This window comes from Leptopilina boulardi, unplaced genomic scaffold (assembly GCF_019393585.1).
Source record: "Leptopilina boulardi isolate dan_hultmark-lab unplaced genomic scaffold, ZJU_Lbou_2.1 LbouV2_179, whole genome shotgun sequence".
Classification (NCBI taxonomy): domain Eukaryota; kingdom Metazoa; phylum Arthropoda; class Insecta; order Hymenoptera; family Figitidae; genus Leptopilina; species Leptopilina boulardi.
Window position 1 is genome coordinate 1968265 of NW_026137728.1, and position 19279 is coordinate 1987543.

The window sequence follows — 19279 nt, forward strand, 5'->3', positions numbered from 1 at the left end:
ATCTAGAACTGGAGTAGTTTTAGAAAATTCCTTGATCAGATTTCTTAAAATTTCATTTGATTCCACGCATTTTTCATCGTTGAAAAATATAGCTTGATAAATGTGTCGATTATTTCTAACACTTCTTGTAAAGCCTTTAATCCATTTAATGCCATTACCTCCTACTTTAAGACTGTTAATAATTATGAGTCCAATTATTATAATTAGCTTCATTATCATTTCCAGATCATTCACGAATTTTGTGACGGATAAATCCAATTTAATGGAATAATTTCAAACTTTTTTTAAAAACATTGTTCCGATGAATTTAAATTCTCACATTTTTGAAAAGGTTTAAATACCAACAAATATTTTTAATTTATAATTTTTTAACGTTTGTTACAAATACAAAAATCAGGCTTTAGTTTATCAATTCGAACTGACCAGATATTTACCATCGTCAAACGGGTTTAGAAGTATTATGTCACGTCTGTTCTATATCTTTATTTTTTCAAACAGGTTTATTTTACTAATAGAAAAAAACCATAGCAATAATAATTGAGGTTATTATGTTTTTTTCCTTGCATAATACATTTTTTATCTTTTTGATTGGAAAATTTGATAAAATAATAATATTTTTTTCGAAGGTTAAGTGACTTATATAATAATTGAAAATGCATTTATTTATTATATTAAAATTTTCTTGAGTAAAAAATCGCTTAAAACCTTTTGGAAAATTATAGAAATTGTTTAAAATGTTATTTTTGGCCGGCTTTCATAATCGATGTCATTGGATTTTCGTAAAATTTTAACTCTCCCCTAGTCCGCTTCGTCATTATTGGTAGATGCTCCCTTGTCATGTTAAAACTTTTATTCTAAAAAATTTCATTAATTTCTTTTAATAACAGTAACTGATTATTTGGTGACCTGTAATGTTAATTTTTTTTCTGGATCTGCACTCTTCAAAAATAATATATTGAACTAATTTATGTGACTTTGAGATTAAATGGAGAAATCTAAAATATTGTTAGAAACATTGTTGAAAAATATGAAGTTAGGAGTAATGTTACTATTTGGATTTTCTTTCAATTTTCCCAAAATATTTTAATTTAACAATATATAAAAATTTTGTTTATAACAGTCGTTTCTTACGACGATGAAGTTCACAACGTTTATGATCAACGATTGAGAAGAAAAAATAATTTTCTATACAAATTATTATTATTTTTGATCTAAAAAATTTTTTTCATCATTTCTTGATCAATAATTTTTTGAAAAAAAATTTGTAGGCAAAAAATTAGTTATTATTTTTTTATTGGAAAATATATATTTTTTTTCAATCGTTGATCATAAACGTTGTGAACTTCATCGACGTCGTTTTTTATTATATTTAAAATTTTAGACTTCTCCCCGAAATCTCAGATCAATTTATTCAGTATTTTATAAGAACAAAACACAACATTCATCCAAATGCAATTTGTTCAATTTCAAAACATAATAAATAATTAATTCGAGAATGAAAGTAAGAAACGAAAATGAAAATCCAATAGCAAGAATTAAAATTATTTCTCGAGTTGTCATAACGGATTCCACTTGTTTAGAAGTACAAGATCTTCCAATTTGAGTAAATTTCCTCACAGAATAAGCTTCCATCCACTTTTTACTGAGACCGCTGTCGATAAGTCTTTGAGTAACTTGATCCATACGATTAGCATAAGGAGAGCCAGCACCAAGCAACGTAGCTGATGGACATGATAGAAATGTATCATCCAAAATTTTAACAAGTTGTTGTCCACATTTATCAACCTTATTTCGAAGAATAAATTTTACCCTTACAATTTCAAGAATACACGATGTGTTTTTATACTTTAATAACAGCTCCAAACATTCCTCCTCTGTAACATCCATTGCAACCGATTTTCTTATAATCTCTTGATGAGTGGAATCCTCAGTATCTTTTAATACCATTAAATTGTTCTGTTTAATCATTGTCTGCAAATTGGTGGAAAGAACATCTTTTAAATTTTCATACTTAAAAGATGGTTTAATTGGCAAATGGTCTTCCGTTATCGATGAAAAAATATCCGAGGAGAATATGAAGCATCCAATAAGAAAAGCTCCAAAAATTATTCTCTCCACAGTCATTTCAGGTTCTTCGGGGATGCCTGTTCCTAAAATCATTCGAACCATGTAGTCAATTTTCCACTTCTTTTTATGAAAATGCAATATTCGTGAAACAATCCAAAAAAATAGAGGCAAAATCATCACCACGACAATATTCGCTAAGTGACTTTGGTATATCATTGAATTATCATCTTTTATCACAAGAGGCACAATCAATGCAAATTCAATCATTTGTAAACCTTTACTAAATTCTATGCCTTGGCCGTTGCATAATGATCTGAGTCTTTCGAAACCCATCATCTGAATTTTATTATTGAAAAGTGCATGAATAACTTCCGTACTTTCCTCTTTGTTACATATCAATCTTCCCCAATCATTAAATGTTAGATTCACAAACGTAAAATTCATAACTTCTTTCAAGCTTTCTATTTTCGTCATTGCTAATCCAGAACCTTTTTCTAATTGATTTCTCTTGGGAAATAAATTCGGAGGAGACGGTAGTAAAGACACTTTTAGTGGATAACCGTGCATATTTTTCAGCTTGTCCGGAAACCAAATTGTTTTTGCAGAAACAGTTTCATTGGTAATCAATTTTAAGAATGGATTGTAATGCAGAATATTAAAATCTGATTGATAATATTTCTCTTGATATTTTAAATCAATTTTAATAATACGATTTCGAATTTCGATAATAGTAACATCCAGGAATTGATCAGTCCAAAGCATTTCGAAAAATTTACGATGATTTGAAAGCTCGTGAGATAGCAGAAGCAAACATTTTGGTCGACGTTTTGATTCTGAGAGCTGTGTCAAATAATCAAATGATTTAGTAAATTGAGGATCACTTTTAGAATTTGTGAGAATAAATAACGAAATCCGTGGATTGTAAGTAACGTAGTCCAATTTTGTAGGTGTTCTAGATTTTGGTACGTCAAAATCTAGAACAGGAGTAGTTTTAGAAAACTCCTTGATCAGATTTCTTAAAATTTCATTTGATTCCACGCATTTTTCATCGTTGAAAAATATAGCTTGATAAATGTGTTGATCATTTCTAACACTTCTTATAAAGCCTTTTATCCATTTGATGTCATTACCTCCTACTTTAAGACTGTTAATAATTATGAGTCCAATTATTATAATTAGCTTCATTATCATTTCCAGATCATTCACGAATTTTGTGACGGATAAATCCAATTTAATAAAATAATTTCAAACTTTTCTGAAAAACATTGTTCTGATGAATTTATATTCTTACATTTTTGAACAGATTTAAATATTAACAAAAAGATTTAATTAAAATTTTTGTAACGTTTGTAACAAATACAAAAATCAGACTTTACTTTTTCAATTCGAACTGACCCGGACATTACCATATACTGTTAAAAATCGGACTTCAACTTTACACTAGAAAGATTGAAGTTATAGTTTCAATTTCGAAAATTGCGAATGTTTGTATTTCCTTGGCATAAAGTTTGTTGTCCAACCAATCACATGGAAACATTTACACTTTTCGAGATTGAAAATATATTATTTCAATCTTTTTCGTGTAAAGTTACAGTCCGATTTCTAACAGAATAATCAATTAGGTTTAGAAGCAATATGTTAGGTCTGTTCTTTTCTTTATTCCTTCAAACAGATAATATTTTACTGATAGAAAAAAACGAATGCAAATAATAGTGGTTATTTTATGTTTTTTTCCTTGCATAATACATTTTTTATCTTTTTGATTGGAAAATTTGATAAAATAAGAATATTTTTTTCGAAGGTTAAGTGACTTATATGAGGCATTTCATATGAGAATACGGGGTCATGTCTCAGATTTTTCTCAAAATTCGGTAAATTGTAGTGATAGTGGTTCTAAAAAAGTGTACAAATTTTGAATTTGAAATTTTTAATATTTTTCGAGATATTTACAATAACAAATTTCAGCAATATTTTTTTGCTTTACTTATAACTTTTTTCCTATTAAAAATAGAACAAAATGTTATAAATGTTTTTAACGCGGTAGATCTTAAGCTTTTAGAAAAAAATTATTTTTTAAAAAAAATATTAATTTTTAAACAATTTGTTTAAAAAATAAAATTTGTTTATAACTTTTAAACATATTCTCCCCTCATTAAGAAGCGCGAAAAAAATCATGAATATTGTTTAAGTCATAATAAATCGATGGTTAAATTTTTGAGATGGCATTATTTTTTGTTTTCGAGAAATTAATTAATTAACTAACAAAAGTTAATAAAAAATGAAATATTTTACGAACAAATAAAATTAGAGTAATTTTAAAAACACCATTAGAATGCTTATCAAAAACCGCATCCAACGAGCCCTATATGAACTATTTCTAATAAACGGGTGTTAAATTAATAATAATTAATTAAATTTATTTAAATAATTAATAACATTTGAAGAAATGAAGATAAATCGTTAATTATTTTTTTATTTGGAAGACCATCTAATTCTGTGATAAATAAAACGAGTGTAAATAACATTTTTAACAAATCTAAATTAATAACAGATGATTATTGAAAATTGAGGTATAAGCACCCTACGACACAAGTTGGAGGAGGCTGCCTACCTACTCGGCATGGTATTTTTCAGTCTTTTTCTAAATAACATTTTATAATTAATTTTTGATTCTTGGTAATACTTAATATTTTTTTTTTTTGGCACAGAATTAGATGGTCTTCCAAATAAAAAAAGAATTGACGATTTATCTTCATTTCTTCAAATGTTATTAATTATTAAAATAAATTTTATTAATTATTATTAATTTAACACCCGTTAATTAGAAATAGTTCATATAGGGCTCGTTGGATGCGGATTTTGATAAGCATTCTAATGGTGTTTTTAAAATTACTCTAATTTTATTTGTTCGTAAAATATTTCATTTTTTATTAACTTTTGTTAGTTAATTAATTAATTTCTCGAAAACAAAAAATAATGCCATCTCAAAAATTTAACCATCGATTTATTATGACTTAAACAATATTCATGATTTTTTTCACGTTTCTAAATGAAAGAGAACATGGTTAAAAGTTATAAACAAATTTTATTTTTTAAACCAATTGTTTAAAAATTAATATTTTTTTAAAAAAATAATTTTTTTCTAAAAGTTTAAGATCTTCCGCGTAAAAAACATTTACAACATTTTTCTCTATTTTTAACAGGAAAAAAGTTATAAGTAAAGCAAAAAAATATTGCTGAAATTTGTTATTGTAAATATCTCGAAAAATATTAAAAATTTCAAATTCAAAATTTCATGTACACTTATTTAGCACCACTATTACTACAATTTACCGAATTTGAAGAAAAATCCGAGACATGACCCCGTATTCTCATATGAAATGCCTCATATAATAATTGAAAATACATTTATTTATTATATTAAAATTTTCTTGAGTAAAAAATCGCTTAAAACCTTTTGGAAAATTATTGAAATTGTTTAAAATGTTATTTTTGGGCGGCTTTCATAATCGATGTCATTTTTTTTCTGAATCTGCACTCTTCAAAATAATATATTGAACTAAATTGATATGACTTTGAGATTTAATGGAGAAATCTAAAATATTGTTAGAAACATTGTTTAAAAATATGAAGTTATGAGTATTTTTACTATTTGGATTTTCTTACAATTTTTCCAAAATATTTTAATTTAACAATATATACAAATTTTGTTTGTAACAGTCGTTTCTTACGACGATGAAGTTCACAACGTTTATGATCAACGATTGAGAAGAAAAAATATTTTTCTATACAAATTATTATTATTTTTGATCTAAAAAATTTTTTTCATCATTTCTTGATCAATAATTTTTTGAAAAAAAATTTGTAGGCAAAAATTAGTTATTATTTTATTATTGGAAAATATATTTTTTTTTTCAATCGTTGATCATAAACGTTGTGAACTTCATCGACGTCGTTTCTTATTATATTTAAAATTTTAGACTTCTCCACGAAATCTCAGATCAATTTATTCAGTATTTTATAAGAACAAAGCACAAAATTATTCCAAATACGATTTACTTAATTTTAAAAATATAATAAATAATTAATTCGAGAATGAAAGTAAGAAACGAAAATGAAAATCCAATAGCGAGAATATAAATCAATTGTCGAGTTGTCATAACGGATTCCACTTGTTTAGAAGTACAAGATCTTCCAATTTGAGTAAATTTTCTCATAGAATAAGCTTCCATCCACTTTTTACTGAGACCGCTGTCAATAAGTCTTTGAGTAACTTGATCCATACGATTAGCATAAGGAGAGCCAGCACCAAGCAACGTAGCTGATGGACATGATAGAAATGTATCATCCAAAATTTTAACAAGTTGTTGTCCACATTTATCAACCTTATTTCGAAGAATTAATTTTACCATTACAATTTCAAGAATACACGATGTGTTTTTATACTTTAATAACAGCTCCAAACATTCCTCCTCTGTAACATCCATTGCAACCGATTTTCTTATAATCTCTTGATGAGTGGAATCCTCAGTATCTTTTAATACCATTAAATTGTTCTGTTTAATCATTGTCTGCAAATTGGAGGAAAGAACATCTTTTAAATTTTCATACTTGAAGGATGGTTTAATTGGCAAATGGTCTTCCGTTATCGATGAAAAAATATCCGAGGAGAACATGAAGCATCCGATAAGAAAAGCTGCAAAAATTATTCTCTCTACATTCATTTCAGGTTCTTCTGGGATAACTGTTCCGAAGATCATTCGAACCATGTAGTCAATTTTCCATTTCTTTTTATCAAAATGCAATATTCGTGAAACAATCCAAAAAAATAGAGGCAAAATCATCACGATGAAAATATTCGCTAAGTGACTTTGATATATTATTGAATTATCATCTTTTATCACAAGAGGCACAATTAATGCAAATTCAATCATTTGTAAACCTTTACTAAATTCTATGCCTTTGCCATTGCACAATGATCTGGCTCTTTCCAAACCCATCATCTGAATTTTATTACTAAAAAGTGCATGAATAACTTCCGTACTTTCCTCTTTGTTACATATCAATCTTCCCCAATCATTAAATGTTAGATTCACAAACGTGAAATTCATAACTTCTTTCAAGCTTTCTATTTTCGTCATTGCTAATCCAGAACCTTTTTCTAATTGATTTCTCTTAGGAAATACATCCGGAGGACACGGTAGTAAAGACACTTTTAGTGGATAACCGTGCATATTTTTCAGCTTGTCCGGAAACCAAATTGTTTTTGCAGAAACAGTTTTATTGGTAATCAATTTTAAGAATGGATTGTAATGCAGAATATTAAAATCTGATCGATAATCTTTCTCTCGATATTTTAAATCAATTTTAATAATACGATTTTGAATTTCGATAATAGTAACATCCAGGAATTGATTAGTCCAAAGCATTTCGAAAAATTTACGATAATTCAAAAGCTCGTGGGATAGTAGAAGCAAACATTTTGGTCGACGTTTTGATTCTGAGAGCTGTGTCAAATAATCGAATGATTTAGTAAATTGAGGATCACTTTTGGAATTTGTGAGAATAAATAGCGAAATCCGTGGATTGTAAGTAACGTAATCCAATTTTGTTGGTATTTTAGAGTTTGGTGTGACAATTTTTTGAATCGGTATAATTTTGGACAATTTTCTAATTAGTATGTCATTAATTTCATTAGATATCACGATTTTCTCATTCATTAAAAATATTACCTGATAAATGTGTTGATTTTTTTGAAAAATTTTGGTAAAATCTTCTATCCATTTTATATTATTGCCTTCTATTTTTAAATTATTAAAAAATAATAATGCAATGCTGATAAATAATTTTAGTATCATTTTCAGAATTTTTTTTTGAATTCCAATGTCAATGCAATTAACTGATAATTCTTTTTTATTACATAATCAATATCAGGAAAAATATTTTACCATTGTGCTAAATTTTTATACTTCTACAAAATTGTTTTGTATGATGGAAAATAAATCAATAACAAATTATATTCGAAGTTTTCTTATAGTTTCCTTGCACAAACTCAACTAACAATATTGCGATAATTTCTTTTTTTTTATATTGAGTCATTCTATGTTATATTCTAACCAAAATCATTGAAGATTAATTTTTAATAAAATATGTTATCTCTGTAGGTGATATTTTTTTGTTTCTAAATTTTGGAGAATATTTAAGTTTTTTAAAGTGTAAAGTCGATTTTGAAAGTACTTTTCTTTTCAGATTAATATCTGTTTTAAAGTTGAACTTACTTTAACTATGAACCAACTTTTTTATATGAGAAAATATGATAAAAAAAATGTTACAAATATCGATTGAAGAGCTCGACTCAAAAACAGAATATGTCAAAACACTGACATTATACTAGAAAAATTATAATAAAAAAATAAAAAAATTGCTATGGGTGTTTGTTGTTGTTTGGTGTCCTTAATGATACGTTTCGAAAATTGCTCCAGCACCTTTTGTATTTGTTGGTCAAATTTTGAAAATTATATCAATCAAATTTTTCTATTTAAATAATGTACCAAATATCAAATTTAAACTACCTTTTTTTTTAATTTTTTTTCTTTTGCAATCATTTATGGGTTGATATGTAAAATAATTTTTAAAAAAATGTTTTTAAATGTAACTTACTTGTCTCTTGTCGCCAAAACCGCTTGCCACAGGGCCGAAAGAGAAGCAATTATTCGCGGCAAATGACTCAAGGCAGTTCTTCTCGCATGAGAATGTTGCTCACTGGATCCTGTTTTATTTATCGCTCCAAGATCCTGATTAGAAAAAAAAAGAATATGTAATATTTTCTAAAAATAATATTACTGTAAATTAATATTATTAATATATTACATTTTTAGAAATAAACTACTATTTTTTCGAATATTTTTTTAAATTCTTTTAAATAATTATAATAAAAGAATTTATTTTAAAGTCGCGATTTCATTAGATTTCTCATTTTTTGAATAACTGAAAAAATCAATCAAATTGAAAATTCAAATTAAAAAAAGTCCTTAAATAGAAAAATTCGTCGAAGAAAAAAATAACCAAATCAACGAATTTTCTCAAAATAATTGTAAGTAAAGAATTGAAGATTAATTAATTTAATAATTTAAAAAAATTACGAACAAAAATGAGAATTAGAATTAAAATAAAATTTTACCGGTGAAAGTGGACTTGGCATAAAAACATGTAGTAAATTGTTGAAAATTTGTCCGGGTTTAACGCCAGAGACACCGGTTTGAATTGCACCGCTCAGCGGATGATTAAATGAAAATCCAATTTGTTGTGATGTATCAAGTAGGCAATAATGTAAAAGAAAAGTCAAAGCTTCAAGATGAGTCACTGTATAATCTGCTGGTAGACAGCACTCAACATTTGTAATATTTTCCAATTTTGTAACAGACACTGTTTCCTCATTAATATAATAAGATGCCAATTGCTCGATATTGCAACACAATCGATGAATCACAGATGTGACAATGTGCGTCAACGAAGGACCCATAAATGGTAGACTCGACGTCACAAGTGTCGTCCAATATTGATGCAAATGTCTCATGTGATCCTGTCACAAAAAAAATCAAAAATTAGATAAATTACTTAAAATTAAAAAAAAAATTAAAAATTTAATATAATTATTAACACATTAATAAATTACATTTTTTTTTTACAATTATAACAAATTTACAATGAATTTACGAATTTTCGTTGATAAACTGACCACAAATCGAATTATAAATTACAAATTAATATGGAAAATAAAAATAAAAAAACTTACTAATTTTAAAGCGCTTATAATACTGGCAAGAAACATGGGTTGTTGTGGAATCGGTGATCCTGTGACGTATTTCAAAGTATTTCCTGTGAGATTATGTGTTACTCGCGATGGTGACGATAAAGTTGTTGGAATCGTTGAACTGATTTCTTCTCCCTTTTGCCCACCAATTTGATGTTCGAGCATTATTAATGAAAGCATTAATCTGAAATATTTTAAGAAATTAAAATATCACTTTTCAATATAAAATCCTACGACATTAATTAAAAATTGATTTTAAAATCTTTTACTTAATCTTAATTTAAATATTAAATTAAGTTTTTTTTTGTTTTTCTAATTAAAAATCATTAATAATATTAATAATTATTAATATTAATAGGCCTCGAATCGATTTTAAGGAGCAAAAAAAGTCGTTTTAATCAATTTACATTTTAAAAAAAGTCGAAAAATTTGATTTTTTTCATTTTAACTAAATTTAAATAATTAACAAATATTTTACTTTAAATAACTAATGTTATTAGATATTCAATTCAGTTTATTAACTCCTTAATAATAATAATTCTATAAAGAGATTTTGATTTAATATAGTTAAAAGAGAATTACGACTTTTATAGTTTAGTTTATAGTTTACTCACATTTTGATTTAATTTAAGTTTTAAATTTAAGTTTTGTGCAATTATTTTAATGTAATATAAGAATAGAAAGATGTAAACCGGAAGTTCGTCCGAAACCGAAAGGTGTGGACTATGAATAAATAATAATAATAATTCTATAAGAATATTATCAAGAAAATTTATTTCGCATATTTAAGAATCGAACTACTTTGAAAAAAAAAATTTAAACTGCTGTAGTTTTTTTTTTTTTTTTAATTTTTGACAACAATTCAATTTTAGAGTTTTAATTTGAAACTTTTTTAAATAATTGAATTTTTAAAGAAATATTAAAATTATTAAAAATAATTAGGTTTTGGAATAGATAAAGGTTAAAATTTTTTAAAAATAATTCAATTTCAAACGATTTTCTTAAATTTCAGATAATAATTAAATTTTACAGAATTGTAAATAATTTATCAAATAATTTTAGATAAGATTTTTTCAAAATAATTGAATTTTTAAAGATTTACAATTTGCAGATTTTTGAAAATAATTGAACTTCAAGTGATTCATGATTTAAATTTTCGATGATTTCTGTTGATGAAGAATTTATTAGAAATTACAGACAAAAATTGAATTTCAAAAGTTTTTAATTTAAAACTGCTTTCAGATAATTTAATTTTTGAAGAATATTATAAAAATAATTGAATTTAGAAAAAGTTTTAGTTGAAATTATTAAATTTCAGAAAGTATTAGATAGAAAATTATAAAAATAATTAAATGTTAGGATTGAAATTTAAATTTTTGAAAATAATTGAATTTAATAAAATTTTTCAATGAAAAATAGTTTAAGATAATTGAAGTTATAAAGATTTTAATAATGAAGATGAATATATCGATTTCTCCGAGTCATCAATCATCATCATGACTCGGAGAAATCGATATATTCATCTTCATTATTAAATACAACCGAGTGATAAAATCATCATTATTATAAAGATTTTAATTTTAAATTGAAATTTTTTGTATAATTTTATTTGCTGATTAAAATTTTTTTTTTTTAATAATTATTAAATTTTACAAAATTTTTAATTCAAAAATAGTTTAAAATAATTGAATTTGTGAAGAATTTCATTAAAATTATTGAAAATGAAAATAATTAATTCAGAGAAGAATATTAATTAAAAAATTGTTAATAATCCAAGGCCTGTATTAACTAATATAAAAAAAAAAAATTCAATTTGAAAAGAAAAGTAACAAAATTACCGTAGTAACTGCATTTGAAAAGCCTCGGTATGATCGCTGGCTCTGCATTTACATTTATTAACATCATTTTCCGCTTGAGGATCATTGAAGGCGACAATTTCCTCAGTAAATGTGAATGCGTCTTCATTATCTTTTTGCGCGTTCTTCATATTCAATACACTGGAGGCAAGACAGTGAAGTGCCACTTTTTGAACTTTACATTTTGTCAAAAGATCAATAATATAGCAACTGAATCCTTTGCCAGACTCACGTGCAATTGGAATTAATTCGGAAAAAATGAGTGTCAATAGTTCAACACTCGACAATTGAACCTGGAAAAATTAAATCAAAATTTCTTTAATTATATTTCAATTAAATTACTTTATTTTTTATTGTTTTGTAATTTAAAAGAAAAAAATTAATTAACTTTTTTTTACAGAAAGAAAAACAATTTTTTTTTTATTATTATATTTATGAATAATAAAAAAATATATAATTTTGCTCCATACTTGTCTGTTTCCTGAGATTTCCTCCTGTGTGAGTCGCATTTGTCCAAGATTTGGATAGTAACTTCGGGCAAAATAAAGGCATACACTTATTAATACTTCCAAATACATGCTACTTCGATAGGCTGCTAAAAATTCTGTATTCGCTACATCGCCATAAAAACTTCGTCCAAATATACTTTTTCGATGTCTGGCAAGAAGATTTAATAATGCTGTACTTTTTGTATTATTGGCAATACCAGTTGTTGCGGCCGCACATAAAAACATTCTTGCATTTGTCAACAATTCATTGCGCAATGTACGAAGAGCATAGAGAGTTCTTTCCGAATCATAAACACCACAATAAAGTAACATGTGCGAATGAAGATTGTGAACTCCAACGCCTGCATTTCGTCTTACATCCGTATCCATTTGCATTGAATCATCTGACTGTGTATTATAAAAAAAAGAGTGTTAAGAATATTTTTCTTTACTATAAGCACTTTTATTTTTAATCAAATAAAATTTAAATAAAATTCTTTTGAAATAAATAAAAATCGTTCTAAAATAATCAAAATATTCATTAATATTTAATAAATAAAATTCATTATTTTTTTCAAATTTCAATAATTTTAGTCCCTAAATAATGCCAGAAAAAACAGTAACAGTAATATTATTTTCCCAAATTTCAAAAAAAAATCTATTTTAATTATTAAAAAAAAACTTTTTTTTTTCTTCACTAAAGTAAAAAGAAATTTGACTCACAATTTTAGCGGGTTCTGAATCATCGCAAATCAACATAACACGATCCATCACATCATTGAGAACATCTTCAACAACACTGATTGCACTCCAATTACTAAAATAATCCTCGGCTGTTGTACTGGCTTCAAGTTCACTCTCATCATCTCCCATTGTCCAACTTGGAATTTCACTGGTTGCTTCAAAACTCCCAACATCATTAACATCATAACCACTAAATTCACTCGATGTATTTTGATATTTTCCCTTTAAAATCGTACCAGCGATTTCTTTATCACTACCTGGAATAATCATCATTTCTTTTTTATTATTATTATTTTTCGGTTGTTTTACCGTAACTTCAGGACTACTTGATTCAAAACTATTTGCCAATGAATCCAATGATGAACCAATATCGCCATTATATTTTTTCAATTCATCTTTTTCCCTTATTTTTGAATTTGAATTTGTCGTATCAAATAAACTCTCATCTAAACTTCCAGTTGAGCCTTTATTAAATTTTGGTTTTCTAAATCGTTTTGCGTGTTTCAATAAATCAGATGTTGGTGCATTAATTTTTTTCGCTGCCATTAATGAATCCTCCTCTGTTAGTGAATCATTTGAATTTTCCGTACCATTCAATGACAATGGATTAACAAAAACGGAAATTCGTCGATTTCCAGCAATACTCGATGGTACCTCAAGTTCTTTCATTGTTTCATTACGTTCAGTAATATAACGATGTCCATTTTCACCTGATGTTAATGTAGTGACGGCAAAAATTCTCTTCACTTTAACTGGATTAATTGTTTTTTTTTTCTTTTTACCCTTACGACATTTTTTATCCTCCTCGGAATTATTACTGACATGATAAATAACATTTCCATCAACGGAACTAATTGCATAAATATTCGTTGCTCCCTCGGTGTCGTCGTGAAATTCTGATTTTTCTTCAATTGGATCACTTTTTGTCAATACAATATTACTATGTTGAATACTAACATGAAGAACACTCATTCGACAAGTTAATGGATCAAGAAGCATCATGAGAACTGGTGTGACAACACGTGATATATCACCTCTCACTAAACTATGAAGAAGCCACGATTGCGATTGAAGTTTTAGTGGTGAATTGTCGGGTAATTGTAAATTGTCCAACATTTTTAATAGAGACTTATCAAAAGTTCGCAAACAACCTCGAAGTCGTGGATTTGTTTCGATTTCACGTCCAAGGTGCCATAGCATCGAGAATCTATTGATAAAAAAATTAATTAATTAATTAAATAAATAATAAATTTTATAATGAATAAATTTTAGAATGTAGGATATAAATTTTTAAAATAAATATGCAAAAATAAAAATTGAAATATAAACAAAAATTGAATTTCACATTTATTTTTGGAATTGAAAATTGAATTTAATTAAGAAAAAATTCCGAATCGATTCTGAAATAAATGTGGAATCAACTTGAATAATTAATATTTTTCCCTGACATTTTCGAATTTTATTCTTTTTTATTAAATGTAAATTATATATTTTTTTAAAATAATGATAAATAAAAATTATGTTAAATAAACATTGCATAAGGAACAATTCTAATTCGTTAAAAAATTCAAATTTTGAAAGATTCCAATCAAATTTTACAAAAAATTTCAAACACTTAGAATTCTTTTAATTAAATCCTATATTCAAAAAGTCAATATTATTTTCAAAATATATAATTTAAATTATTATTATTATTTCAAAAAATTTAATTACATTATAATTTAAAATAAATTTTTTAATTATTGAATTATTTTTGAAATAAACTTGTTCAATAACTTAATTATTTAAGCAATTAACAAATTAAAATTATTGTTTTTAACATATTAATTTTAATTTCCACAAAATTTATTTGCAAAAATTTTTAATTAAAAATTCTCCAAAAATTCAATTATTGTTAAAAATTTATTTTAAAAAATCTTCAGCAATTTAAATTTATAAAAAATTCCAATTTCAAATCTTCTGAAATTAATTATAAAAATTTGAATAGGAACTATTTGAAAAATTTAAGTATTTATAAATTTTTATCTAAAATTCTTCGTCAAATCAATAATTTGTAATAATTTTAATAGTTGTTCAAAAATTTAATTATTATCTGAAAAAGGCATTTAAAAAAATTCCGAAGTATGAATTTACAAATTCCCAAATTCTGTGGATTTTAATTTTTCCTCTTAATTTTGAATTTTAAACGTTTATCTTAAACTAAGATTCTTATAGTAGTGGTTATTTTAAACTATAAATATATTATTTTATAAAATTTAAAAAATTCAAAGTGATTTAAATATTTTTAAGTTAAAACGAATGGGCTTTGTCCGAATATTTTCAATAAATATATCTATATATATATATAAATTAGTCGGTAAAATAATTAAAATTATTTAAAAAAATTAAATTTTCTTTTTCCCTGATTTCCAGTCAGAATTTAAATTTTTTCTCTGAACCTAATGACAATATTTCAAGAGAATTTCAATTATAAAAAATTAAGACAATAATTTTTAGAAGCAAAAATTTAAATTGAAAATTTCAAAAATTAAAATTTTAGTAGCATTTTCAATAAATTTGATATTTTTTCCAATCGTTTTCAAAAAATAATTGAAAACATTATAAAATATTAGAATTTCTTGAAATATTTGAATGAAATTATTTGAAATATTTTTAATTATTTACTCAATTAATTAATCAAAAATAGCGTCAATTATTTGAGTGAAATAATTCAAAAATCTTTAATTATACAATAAAATTATTGAAATTATCGCAAAATAATTATTAATAAATTAATTAAAGTTAATATGAAATCTTATTTAATCAAACAATTTAAATTGTCTTCAAATAATTAATAAAATTTGTACAAAAATTAACGGAATTTTAATTGAATTTAAAGTTAATTCAATTTTCATTTATGTAATAAAATTATAATTTATTTATTTATTTATTTATTTATTAGCATTTTCATTTAATAGACTTTTTACTTACAATTAATGAAATTTTTAAATATCAGAATTTTTCCAAATATTCATTTCATTGAATTCTTAAAAAATTCTGTTTAATGAAAATTAGCTTTAAAAACATCTACAAAATGCGGGAATTCATTTTAAGAATAAATGTTCCGTTCATTGAATACTCAAGCAAGTATAAATTCGATAAAAGAACAATTCTATTAAATAGAAAAAAATGAAAAAAAAAAATGAAAATTCTCTTTATTATTAATTCGGTTAACTAGAGAATATGCGCTTTAAAAATTTTTGGTTAAATAGAAATTCTGTTAAATACCATTTTGGTTAAATAAAAATTCATTTCAATATTAATTCTACTTCCTTTTAAATACAAATTTGATTAAATTAAAGTTCTTCGTTAGAAAAATTTGTTTCAATATAAACTCTATAAAATTATTAAAATTTGACAAAATACAAATTTTCATTTAATTAATTATTGAAATGAACCAATCATTTTTGGTTCATTAATTTTGGTATAAGTAAAACTCTACGCAATTAAAATTCCAATCAATATATAAATAAAAAAAAAAAAAATGAAAAAAATCATCAAAAATTATTCTCACCTATCGAAGGCTTCAATTCTTTTCTCCACATTGTCATTCATCAGCGCCGATCCAATTACATCCTCCACAGCATCACACGATTTCTCCAAAGTATGATGTAATTCATGAAGCAATTCAACGCATCGAATTCGATATTTGTGCGCTGGCAATTCACCCAAATGATGCCACAGCGAATGTGCCAATACTTGAAAAACATTTGTGTACTGCTCAAGATAGGAAATATGCCATTGTTTCAATAATGGTAACATCACAACCGAAGTAACACCCTCACCGGAATGTTGATGTGGTTTAAAATCACCGTGCGCCTTTGATAAAGCAATGAGATCCAATAGTGTTGCAATACTCGTCATTTGTAATGACGGTTGCTTACCCAACCAACATGAACAAACAACAAGAACTTTTAACCATTCTGGCAAAATATTTTTACCCTGTGGCTCATCCTCAGTCAATAATCCATCGCCAGTTAAATAATACGTGGGAAATGTTGATAATTCAACAAAAAGACTACAACCAATTTTCAAAACTTCCTCCCAAGCTGTTGATGTTATTGACTCGAGATTAAGTGAAAAAATATCGGCCCTCTTTACTAAATCATCGTCCAATGAATTTTGATCATGACTAAAGTAACCCGAATCTTGATGTGTTATTTTCGAATTGAGCAATGATTCAAGTAATCTTGTTTTCTCTTGAAAATTATCCTTGAAACATGTTATTTTTAAATCATCGAACATTTCAATAACAGAACGTTCACGATTAATAATTCTTGTGATAATTAATTTCACATAAAATTGCTCATATTGACGTAAACATTTTTCCAACATTGAATGCTGTGCCCTTAATCCTGGTGATGGTCCTCTACTAATTGATCCATTTGATCCCAATGATGTATTTTTCGTTAAATTGAGATTTGTTCGATTTTCATGACTTTCAATTTCGTTGAATTCTGTTTTTAAATTTTCCATACTTTTATTACGTGGCAATAATATTTTTTCATTGTCACAAACAATCACAGCAATATTATTAACATCAGTTTGTATTGTTGAAACATCATTTAATTTTGATGAACTTTTACTTGCTTTTTTTTTTGATTTTTTCTCCTGTTTTTTTGCAGCGCCACTTGAATTTGCTCGTCGTCTTGGACTTGGACTACGATCAAGATTACTATTAACTTCGGCTTTATTTAATTTACTGTCCGATTGACTTTTTTCAAGTGGTATTGCCGATAGGGTATTGTCATTTGATATTGATACTGAAATATTGATGGCTTCGGATTTTGATTCTTGTTCACGTTTCTCTAAATGCGAAGAAGAAGAAGAAGAAGCAACAGCAGCATTAGCGGCAGCAGATGATGATGATGATGATGCGCCCGTTTCGGTTAATTGAACTTTTGTGAGAATTTTTGCACATAAACTTAGACTTTTTTCAATTTCCATTGGCAATAAAATATCAACGTGATATAAAAGATTTATAATAATATCGTGAAATAATTTTGGTAAATGTTCGGACGGTGCATCGATAAATGCATCAAGTGACACTGTATCGAGGAGAAATTCCATGAGAGTACATATTTCCATTAAACCCGGCATTCCACTGCCAACTGATTTTACAGTTGCATCGGAATATTCACGATTATTTAATCGTAATTTACATGCTTTCTCATAAAGAACACCACAATGCGTCCAAACGTACGATGGCTCAAGGGTTGAGAATAAAAGATTCGCTGATTTTACTACTTCGTTGGATTTTTGAATTTTATCACCTTGATCGCATGCATTGTAAAATGTCCTGGAAAACAAAAATTTAGAATTTAGAATTTTTTTTTTTGCGATAATAAAAATTCAATTAATTTAAATTTACAAATTCTATTTATTAAAAATGTTGATTAATAAATTTTTTTTGTTAATTGAAATTAATAAAAAACCGATTTAGATATTCTGTTTTTTTTTTAATATAAAAAAATTATTCATTTCAACTTTGATTTTGTGTTTTGTTGAAAAATAAAAATAAAAAAAGTAGAAAAAGATGATTTTTTATTTTAATTAAATTTAAATAGTTAAAAAAATTATTAACAGCAGCTGTAGTTTCTTTTTAATTCCTCTGACAATAATTCAATTTTAGAGTTTTTATTTGAAACTTTTTTAAATAACTGAATTTGTTTTGAATTTAATTTGAAATATTAAAATTATTAAAAATAATTGAATTTTAGAAGAGTTAGAGTTGGAATTTTTATAAATAATTGAATTTAAAGTTGTTTTTTTTTCAATTTCAGACAATAATTAAATTTTACAGAATTACAAATAATTTATCAAACAATTGTAGACTTGTAATATTTTTTAAAATATAATTGAACTTTCAAAGATTTACAATTCAGTTTTTTTGAAAATAATTGAACTTTAAGTCATTTTCAATTGCAATTTTTAATGATTTCTGTTGCTGAAGAATTTATAAGAAATTATAGACAAAAATTAAATTTAAAAAGATTTTAATTGAAAAATGATTTCGGATAATTGGATTTTTGAAGAATATTATAAAAATCACAGTTAAAATTTTTACAAATAATTGAATTTTACAGAATTGTAAATAATTTATCAAATAACTTTACATAATATTTTGTAAAAGTAATTGAATTTTTAAAGATTTTTGAAAATATTTATTCTTCAAGTGATTTTAGATTCAAATTTTCGGTGATGTTCTGTTGCTAAAGAATTGATTAAAAATTACAGATAAAAATTGAACTTTACATATTTTTCATTGAAAA

The 19279-nt window shown here is 25.3% G+C and overlaps 1 protein-coding gene across 2 annotated transcripts in view; it reads right to left on the reverse strand.

The window, feature by feature from the left end:
* The window catches only part of LOC127277771 (protein dopey-1 homolog), a 42741-nt gene that overhangs the window by 15471 nt on the left and 7991 nt on the right, over positions 1-19279 (reverse strand). For both annotated transcript variants that reach the window (XM_051299133.1, XM_051299134.1), the window contains exons 7-13: positions 16522-18306; positions 12948-14175; positions 12207-12632; positions 11719-12029; positions 9863-10064; positions 9248-9649; positions 8728-8861 (exon numbers count right to left, since the gene is read on the reverse strand). In XM_051299133.1, coding sequence (XP_051155090.1) covers positions 8728-8861; positions 9248-9649; positions 9863-10064; positions 11719-12029; positions 12207-12632; positions 12948-14175; positions 16522-18306 — 4488 coding nt within the window. The remainder of the gene's footprint in view (positions 1-8727; positions 8862-9247; positions 9650-9862; positions 10065-11718; positions 12030-12206; positions 12633-12947; positions 14176-16521; positions 18307-19279) is intronic.